Raw genomic sequence first — 10082 nt, forward strand, 5'->3', positions numbered from 1 at the left:
CAAAATCAAATCAAATTTTATTGGTCACATGTGCCGAATACAACAGGTGCAGACATTACAGTGAAATGCTTACTTACAGCCCTTAACCAACAGTGCATTTATTTTTAACAAAAAAAGTAAAAATAAAACAACAACAAAAAAAAGTGTTGAGAGAAAAAAGAGCAGAAGTAAAATAAAGTGACAGTAGGGAGGCTATATACAGGGGGGTACCGTTGCAGAGTCAATGTGCGGGGGCACCGGCTAGTTGAGGTAGTTGAGGTAATAAGTAAGCACTTCACTGTAAGGTCTACACTTGTTGTATTCTGTGCATGTGACAAATACAATTTGATTTGATTTGAATTTGCCCTGTTTTTTCATTGATTATACCCCAGCATACTTAAAAAATATGGGATTTATAGTCTGGCCGTCGTCAAGAAACACCAAAGAAGAAGAGGATTAGCTAACCGGATGTTACGTCAAATCTACAAACAACCCAAGGCTGCTGAATTATCTGGAGCAAAGCAGCATTTTCTAGAATAACCATAACTGGAAAACGATAATACATCACCACTGGAAACTTATCAGGCTATAGAAGAAAACTGGGACGGCTGAAGAGCAAGGTAATTTGACCACGTCTTTTGTTTTACCAGTGACACATTCCTTTGATGCTGGGCATCATCACAAAAACATTAGCTAGCTAGTTAGCTTGCTAGCCTCTTAGATAGCTAGACAGAATGATAATTTTCACAGCAACGCAAATTACTGCAAAATGTTGATGTTGGCTAGAACATTCAGTATGGTCTTTAGCTTTGGTATTATTGGTTTTGAGTTGTTAGGTGATGTGTAATGCTAGGAGGCACAGGACAGCGAACAAAACTGGCTATGCTATCGAGTTAGCAATCTTCTAGCTAACGTTAACATAGTGAGCAGCATTAGCTAGTATAATGCAGAGTGACATTTCAGAGATATGGCGGAAAGAGAAAAAGATGAGACTCTGCCTAATTGTATACAATTATTTCCGATAAAATCGATAGTTAAACAGTAGCTAGCTAGCTGACGTTGTATACCTGGCTAGCGCAGCCGCAGCACAACGACTCATGTCCCCACTAGTATATGTTAGTTAGCTAGATCAGGAGCTTCAACATATACGGACAATTGTAGCATTCCCCCTGTGGTTGATCCAGAGTTGTCAATCAGGCCTGGTTATTGTTAAATTGCACCAGGGGGTATGTTCTACACTGAGCCAGAATGTGACCTCTTTGGACGATAAAGCGTTGCCCATTAATGGCACCATAAGCCCCCATCCTCCAGCTGTCACTCAGGCATGCCAATTAGTTACCAGGCAACTGCCAGTCCAGTCTGGGGAGGATAAAGTAATTTAAGTCATAGATTAGCCCATATTCAAGGTGCTGCTGTACTTCAATTTTTTGTTCCCTGAGGCTTGGGAAATAATTGCCCATTTACACCATAACTTGTATAAGATGTAGAATTTGCAGGAGTGCACATTACTGTTTCCTATTCACACAGGTTGGAAAAAGTTATACAAAACCATGGTGGAATATTATCACATTTTAGGAGTCCTAAGAAATGCATCTCAAGAAGACATTAAAAAAGCGTAAGTATCCTTGTTAAGTTTAGCGTATGTATTCCAATAGATAGACTGGCACTAGATGTAGATGATGGGATTTTCAAATGTTTTAAATGTTTCAATCTACTGATATTATAGGCTTACATTAAAAAAAATCCCCTTGAGTTGCTGTTTAATGTATTTCTCTACTTTTAGGTACAGAAAATTGGCACTAAAATGGCATCCAGATAAAAACCCAGAAAATAAGGAAGAGGCAGAGAAAAAGTTCAAAGAACTTTCTGAGGCCTATGAGGTTCTGTCAGATGGTAAGTCATACATTTTGAAAGGTGTTTGAAGTCAAGAGAACACAGTATTTATAATACATGAACAATAAATAATGCACTGATATCTGCATCCATGACACGTAAAGTACATCTAACCAAAATAAGTTATTTTATTTTCAAGGAAGCTATTTGTTCACATACAATAACAGCATCCACCACTGTTATGCTATTGTTAAACTGTGTGTTAATGTGATGTGAGTAGTTGAGGTTGCAAAATATTGCATTTGTTTCCTTCTGAAATTCCCGTTAATAATCCCATAAAGGCTGTATACGCTGATCTGCAGGTACTTACCCAGTGTGATGTCCCTCTGAACCCTTGGCAAGCATCCAGTGTATCTCACTTGTTGTCATCCTGTTTGTCATTTCACTGTTTACTTTGACGTGAGTTTACGTTTTTATATTCTGTTGTAGCCAACAAAAGGAACATGTATGATCGCTATGGTAAAGAAGGCCTAACAACAAACAGCGTTGGAGGTGGTAAGTCGTTTCTTTATTAGGCTCTTGGCAAATGTCAGAAATGTATACAATTATTTTGTGGAAAGTTTCATTGTTTGTTTATTACAGATGTATAGAGTAACTATCATAACACTTATTATTATTTCCACTGACCATGTTCATCCTTTGTGTTTTCATTTAGGTGGACATTACCACAATGGTGATCACTTCAACGAAGGGTTCACCTTCCGCAATCCCGAAGACGTCTTCAGGGAGTTCTTTGGCGGTCGAGATCCTTTTGCTGATTTCTTTGGTGAACATTTCTGAGTATTGCTTTTTGAGTGTTGGTAATACATTGTCAACAACATATATCTTAAAGCTTTTACAGAGAGAGCTGCAGACGGAAGAGAGGGACAATCAGTAGGCGAGCACAGAGAAGGAAGGACGGAGATGAGAGGCAGCCAGAGAAGGAAAGATGGAGATGAGAGGCAGCCAGAGAAGGAAAGATGGCGATGAGAGGCAGCCAGAGAAGGAAGGACGGAGATGAGAGGCAGCCAGAGAAGGAAAGACTGAGATGAGAGGCAGCCAGAGAAGGAAAGACGGAGATGAGAGGCAGCCAGAGAAGGAAAGACGGAGATGAGAGGCAGCCAGAGAAGGAAAGACGGAGATGAGAGGCAGCCAGAGAAGGAAAGACGGAGATGAGAGGCAGCCAGAGAAGGAAAGACGGAGATGAGAGGCAGCCAGAGAAGGAAAGACGGAGATGAGAGGCAGCCAGAGAAGGAAAGACGGAGATGAGAGGCAGCCAGAGAAGGAAAGACGGAGATGAGAGGCAGCCAGAGAAGGAAAGACGGAGATGAGAGGCAGTCAGAGAAGGAAAGACTGAGATGAAACAGGCAGCCAGAGAAGGAAAGACGGAGATGAAACAGGCAACCAGAGAAGGAAAGACAGAGATGACAGAGGGAGCCAGTCGTCCTTTATGAGGACCATGTTGGGTTGGTTACTATAGACTCAGTATGCTTATCCCAGAAACTAATAATATGAATCATTTAGCATCTACTAGATTGGAGTATTACAGTCAGTAAATTGCATTACATTCACTTTCAAATCGTAGGTGGTGTAGGTCTATTTATCTGAAAGCATGCAGGCTATTTCTTGTTGTTTAACTTTAGCTGTCACCCAGAAACTGAACACAGTCTCTTCTCTTCACACTCTTCCTTCTCTTCTCCTGCAGGAGGGGATCCGTTTGGGGATGAGTTCTTCGGTGGAGGGCGGAGGCACCACAGGGGGGTGAGCAGGAGTCGGACGGGGGGACCCTTCTTCGGGGGATTCGGTGGCTTCCCACCATTCGGTGCAGGCTTCACAGCATTTGACCCAGGTCAGGAAACACTGGTCCCAGATATAGATGTTAAAAAAAAAAAATATCCCAAAGAAACAAACACGTAATTCATAAGTTATTGATCAGTTCACCTTGTAATTTCTTAGGAAACACCTGGTCCTGTCTGTACTGTCAAATAAAGTGTACAGCTATCAATCCAGAACTACTTTTCCTTAAAGCAGTTAGAGGATGTATTTTTTGATGCATTGAGAGATGTGATTGTTATGGATCTATAAGTGAATGTCATCTCTCTGTTCCCTGACAGGCTTTACCTCTTTCGGACACATGGGACACATGGGTCATATGGGTCCTATGGGCCATATGAGTCACATGGGTCATCTGGGAGGAGGAGGAGGAGGAGGCCATGGTGGCTTCACCGCCTTTTCCTCCACCTCCTTTGGCGGCGGGGGTGGAGGTGGAGGAGGCGGGATGGGCAACTTCCGCTCTGTATCAACCTCCACCAAATTCATCAACGGCAGGAAAATCACAACAAAAAGGTGGATTAGTAGCTCTCTAACCACACAGTGAAGTTGATATTGTTTTGTTTAGTCTTTAATTATGTTTTCAAGGGGAAAATGCAACTAGGTAGCCTCTGATGATAGTGTATCCTTTAACATTGGTTATTTTTGAAGTGCATTGATTTAGAAAAGGAACACTAAAATGTATCTTAAATCCCCCCAATACTTTAGAATTGTGGAGAATGGACAGGAACGCGTAGAGGTGGAAGAAGACGGACAGTTAAGATCACTAACCGTCAATGGTAAGGAACAACTACTGCGACTGGATAACAAGTAATCTCCTGGAGCATTACCAGCACAAACTTGAGCTCAAAAAACAATGTTATGTCATTGTTTGGATGTATGTACTTTTGTTTGTTTTTCCCTTGTTAGCGTTTGTAGGTCAGTGTCCATTAGGTAAATTCCATTTTCTATGCATTTTGTTAATGTATTTATGAATTAGAGCTGTCAACAATTTGGCTCAGGATGGTGTGTTTTACTTGCGTTTGGGACCATGGTGTAAGTAAGTTAGGACCAGAGAACTTCTGTTTGTACTGTCTTTCTGTATGCACTTCTTCGCTCTATTGCAGTCTCTCTGATAGTGTTTTGGACAAGGAACGCTTTGTGCATTTGGATAAAGCATGACTTTGCTTTTTCATCTGGATATTGATATGAGTGTTAACTGGAAAACGTAAGCCTTGCTTTAAAACCCTGTTTACGACCTGATTGCTTATCTAACCTTTGTTAGTAACATTTATTTTATAAATGCTGGTAGAAAGTGTTAATATGCTATTTTATTTGTTCTAATACAAGTGTTTTTAGTTTTTTTGTTCATTTCAGCATGTATGCCAATAAATGTTGTTCAGTCTTAATGTTATGATTGCATAACCATGCACAAATTAACGATTCATTATATAAATGATACATGAATATACAAGGAATTTTGTGTACTTTGTAAAACAATTTAAAATCAATAAATATGAATTTCATCCTTTTTTGGGGATGGGACCGACAGTCTTGGGTGGCGTGGTGTGCTGTTTCTTCTAACAGAACAAGCAATTCATCGTCCTAAATTGCTAACTGCTGCTTTGCTTACAGAGGATTGATCCTTTTGTGTGAGTGCATGCTACTGTACTAACTGCATGAACAGGCTTTCTATCTTCTAGATATCTTTCTACATGCATTCTATTTTCCCTATCTTGCATGAAATGGCTGTCTTGTCATTTACTAAGTCTTCATGGTGTGAAGGCATAATCAGTGGAGGATATTCTTGCAATGTACATAATATCAACTGGTCAGCTGAGTCCATAATAAAGTAGCATAAGAGCTACTTTTACCATAAGAATCAATTTATTGTAGTTTAGGTATAGGTGACCCATAATGACAAGGCAAAAATAGTTTTTTTGAATTTAAAAATGTGTGTGTATGTATGTATGTGTGTATATATATATATATATATACACTGCTCAAAAAAATTAAGGGAACACTAAAATAACACATCCTAGATCTGAATGAATGAATAAATACTTTTTTCTTTACATAGTTGAATGTGCTGACAACAAAATCACACAAAAATTATCAATGGAAATCAAATTTATCAACCCATGGAGGTCTGGATTTGGAGTCACCCTCAAAATTAAAGTGGAAAACCACACTACAGGCTGATCCAACTTTGATGCAATGTCCTTAAAACAAGTCAAAATTAGGCTCAGTAGTGTGTGTGGCCTCCGCATGCCTGTATGACCTCCCTACAACGCCTGGGCATGTTCCTGATGAGGTGGCGGATGGTCTCCTGAGGGATCTCCTCCCAGACCTGGACTAAAGCATCCGCCAACTCCTGGACAGTCTGTGGTGCAACGTGGCGTTGGTGGATGGAGCGAGACATGATGTCCCAGATGTGCTCAATTGGATTCAGGTCTGGGGAACGGGCGGGAAAGTCCATAGCATCAATGCCTTCCTCTTGCAGGAACTGCTGACACACTCCAGCCACATGAGGTCTAGCATTGTCTTGCATTAGGAGGAACCCAGGGCCAACCGCACCAGCATATGGTCTCACAAGGGGTCTGAGGATCTCATCTCGGTACCTAATGGCAGTCAGGCTACCTCTGGCGAGCACATGGAGGGCTGTGCGGCCCCCCAAAGAAATGCCACCCAACACCATGACTGACCCACCGCCAAACCGGTCATGCTGGAGGATGTTGCAGGCAGCAGAACGTTCTCCATGGCGTCTCCAGACTCTGTCACGTCTGTCACGTGCTCAGTGTGAACCTGCTTTCATCTTTGAAGAGCACAGGGCCCAGTGGCGATTTTGCCAATCTTGGTGGTCTCTGGCAAATGCCAAACGTCCTGCACGGTGTTGGGCTGTAAGCACAACCCCCACCTGTGGACGTCGGGCCCTCATACCACCCTCATGGAGTCTGTTTATGACCGTTTGAGCAGACACATGCACATTTGTGGCCTGCTGGAGGTCATTTTGCAGGGCTCTGGCAGTGCTCCTCCTGCTCCTCCTTGCACAAAGGCGGAGGTAGCAGTCCTGCTGCTGGGTTGTTGCCCTCCTACGGCCTCCTCCACATCTCCTGATGTACTGGCCTGTCTCCTGGTAGCGCCTCCATGCTCTGGACACTACGCTGACAGACACAGCAAACCTTCTTGCCACAGCTCGCATTAATGTGCCATCCTGGATGAGCTGCACTACCTGAGCCACTTGTGTGGGTTGTAGACTCCGTCTCATGCTACCACTAGAGTGAAAGCACCGCCAGCATTCAAAAGTGACCAAAACATCAGCCAGGAAGCATAGGAACTGAGAAGTGGTCTGTGGTCACCACCTGCAAAACCAGTCCTTTATTGGGGGTGTCTTGCTAATTGCCTATAATTTCCACCTGTTGTCTATACCATTTGCACAACAGCATGTGGAATGTATTGTCAATCAGTGTTGCTTCCTACGTGGACAGTTTGATTTCACAGAAGTGTGATTGACTTGGAGTTACATTGTGTTGTTGAAGTGTTCCCTTTATTTTTTTGAGAAGTGTGTATATATATATATATATATATATATATATAAAAACTGCAATATCACATTTACATAAATATTCAGACCCTTTACTGAGTACTTTGTTGAAGCACCTTTGGCAGCGATTACAGCCTCAAGTCTTGGGTATGAAGCTACAAGCTTGGCACACCAGTATTTGGGGAGTTTCTCCCATTCTTCTCTGCAGATCCTCTCAAGCTATGTCAGGTTGGATGGGGAGCGTCGCTGCACAGCTATTTTCAGGTCTCTCCAGAGCTGTTCGATCGGGTTCAAGTCTGGCTTCTGGCCGGGCCACTCAAGGACTTGTCCCGAGGCCACTCCTGCATTGTCTTGGCTGTGTGTTTAGAGTCGTTGTCCTGTTGGAAAGTGAACCGTCGCCCCAGTCTGAGGTCCTGAGCGCTCTAGAGCAGGTTTTCATCAAGGATCTCTGTACTTTGCTCCGTCCTTCTCCCAATCCCTGTCGCGGAAAAACATCCCCACTGCATGATGCTGCCACCACAATGCATCACCGAAGGGATGGTGCCAGGTTTCCTCCAGATGTGATGCTTGGCATTCAGGCCAAAGAGTTCAATCTTGGTTTCATCAGACCAGAGAATCTTGTTTCTCATGGTCTGAGAGTCCTTTAGGTGCCTTTTGGCAAACTCCAAGCGGGCTGTCGTGCCTTTTACTGAGGAGTGGTTTCCGTCTGGCCACTCTACCATAATGGACTGATTGGTGGAGTGCTGCAAAGATGGTTGTCCTTTGGGAAGGTTCTCCCATCTCCACAGAGGAACTCTGGAGCTCTGTCAGAGTGATCATCGGGTTCTTGGTCACCTCCCTGACCAAGGCCCTTCTCCCCCGATTGCTCAGTTTGGCCGGCGGCCAGCTCTAGGAAGAGTCTTGGTGGTTCCAAACTTCTTCCATTTAAGAATGATGGAGGCCACTGTGTTCTTGGGGACCTTCAATGCTGCAGACATTTTTTGGTACCCTTCTCTAGATATATGTGCCTCGACACAATCCTGTCTCTGAGCTCTACGGACAATTCCTTTGACCTCATGGCTTGGTTTTTGCTCTGACATGCACTGTCAACTGTGGGACCTTATATAGACAGGTGTGTGCCTTTCCAAATCAAGTCCAATCAATTGAATTTACCACAGGTGGACTTCAATCAAGTTGTAGAAACATCTCAAGGATGATCAATGGAAACAGGATGCACCTGAGCCTCATAGCAATGGGTCTGAATACTAATGTAAATATGGTATTGCTGTTTTTTATTTGCAAAAATTTCTAAAAACCTGTTTTTGCTTTGTCATTATGGGATATTGTGTGTAGATTGATGAGGGGAAAACATTATTTAATCAATTTTAGAATAAGGTTGTAATATATCAAAATTTGGAAAATGTCAAGGGGTCTGAATACTTTCCGAATGCACTGTATGTGAGATTATTAAATCCCAATTTTCTACGTTTCACTCCAGGCCCTGGAGATTATTCTTTACTGGAAAATGTTTAGCGTTATTGCAGATAGAAAGATGCAATGTAGAACAGACTGTGTTCTCTCTCTCACTCCTTTGTTTCTATGTCCCAAAATAATGCACCCTATTGAATAAGCCACAACTTTCACTCACAATACGGCATGTTATATGATATTTCACAGCATTTTGCCTCTGTCCCCTTTATGTATTTAGCAATTAACTGTTCAGTTCAACATTATCCATCTGATGGTTGCCCCTGTTTAGGTTCATTCATTTACATACTGTACGTCTGTCCTGATCCACGCATGGAAATTCAATGGAGCGTTTCCTATTGAAGACCGTATGTATTGTAGGGGGTAACTGGTGTCACCCTTCTCTTCTTACAACACCCCATTCCTCTCCTCAGGGGCAAAGCCTAATGCCACAGTTCAAGCAGTCCAACAGGAAGAGTGCAGACAAACTGTTACTGCACACTCCTCCAGTGCACATGCCTCCCGGTCCCCTGTTCCCCGTCCTCCTTATCATCATGTAAAGACTTCCTCCCACAGGCCCACTCCAGACAGAGAGGAGGGAAGGAGCCCAGCTTCAGGTTAGAACCCCTTTTAATACATGATCCCCTAACATTCCCATAATAGTACAGTGGGCAATTTTTTTTAAATTTATAAGTTTCTTTGAAACATCATGGAGAAGGTGTGCAGGCATTCAATTCTCAATCAAAGTGGAATAATGTGTTATTTGTTTTCATACTGTAGTTCTGGGCCTATCAAAAGAGTAGGAGTGGTGATCTAGTATCAATTTAGCCTTGTAAATCATAATGAATAAGACAAGGAGAGATATCATCCTAGATCAGGATTCCTGCTATGTGAATATGGGCCCTGGACTCATTGGATCCACAATCAAATAAGCTGTCTTTTTCTTATGCATCTCTCTCCAGTACACAGTGAAAACAAGAGGAAGAAACCCATGCCTGAGCCCACAGAGGATGCCAAAAAGAGAAAAACATGATGGATACAGTACACACAGATCCTTTTCCTCCTAGTCAGCTACGGAAACAATATGTTATTGATACACCCTTAACAATGAATATTGTTTTAAAGGACACTTAAATATGGGGTCCTCAAAGCGCTTTAGCAAGCATGCACACATACAGTAAATGTATAATCCTTTTCTATTATATATCCTATTTTACAACCATACGAAAATGTGGGGTGCATCCGACTAAATGATTCAGAAAACCATGCAAACTACAATTGAAATTAGTTTAAATCATGACACTTGTCTTTCCTTACATCCAGTAATATACATTACTAAAGGAACACTGTCAATTAGTTTAGCTTAAATATTGAATGGGTGATGTGCAGGGGTCGACTTGTCAAAAGTTAACGGGGAATGGTAGTTGCGTTG

At 42.4% G+C, this 10082-nt stretch overlaps 1 protein-coding gene across 1 annotated transcript; it reads left to right on the plus strand.

The window, feature by feature from the left end:
* Nucleotides 1-435: 435 nt before the first annotated feature.
* On the plus strand, nucleotides 436-10079 carry LOC121535256 (dnaJ homolog subfamily B member 6). The gene is made up of 10 exons (XM_041842136.2): nucleotides 436-599; nucleotides 1507-1594; nucleotides 1763-1872; nucleotides 2302-2367; nucleotides 2528-2638; nucleotides 3557-3700; nucleotides 3966-4197; nucleotides 4390-4460; nucleotides 9085-9267; nucleotides 9613-10079. Exons 2-10 carry the CDS (start codon nucleotides 1530-1532, stop codon nucleotides 9681-9683), a joined length of 1053 nt encoding a protein of 350 aa, XP_041698070.1. The 5' UTR covers nucleotides 436-599; nucleotides 1507-1529; the 3' UTR covers nucleotides 9684-10079.
* The last annotated feature ends 3 nt before the right edge of the window (nucleotides 10080-10082 follow it).

Source organism: Coregonus clupeaformis, chromosome 21 (assembly GCF_020615455.1).
Source record: "Coregonus clupeaformis isolate EN_2021a chromosome 21, ASM2061545v1, whole genome shotgun sequence".
NCBI classification, from domain to species: domain Eukaryota; kingdom Metazoa; phylum Chordata; class Actinopteri; order Salmoniformes; family Salmonidae; genus Coregonus; species Coregonus clupeaformis.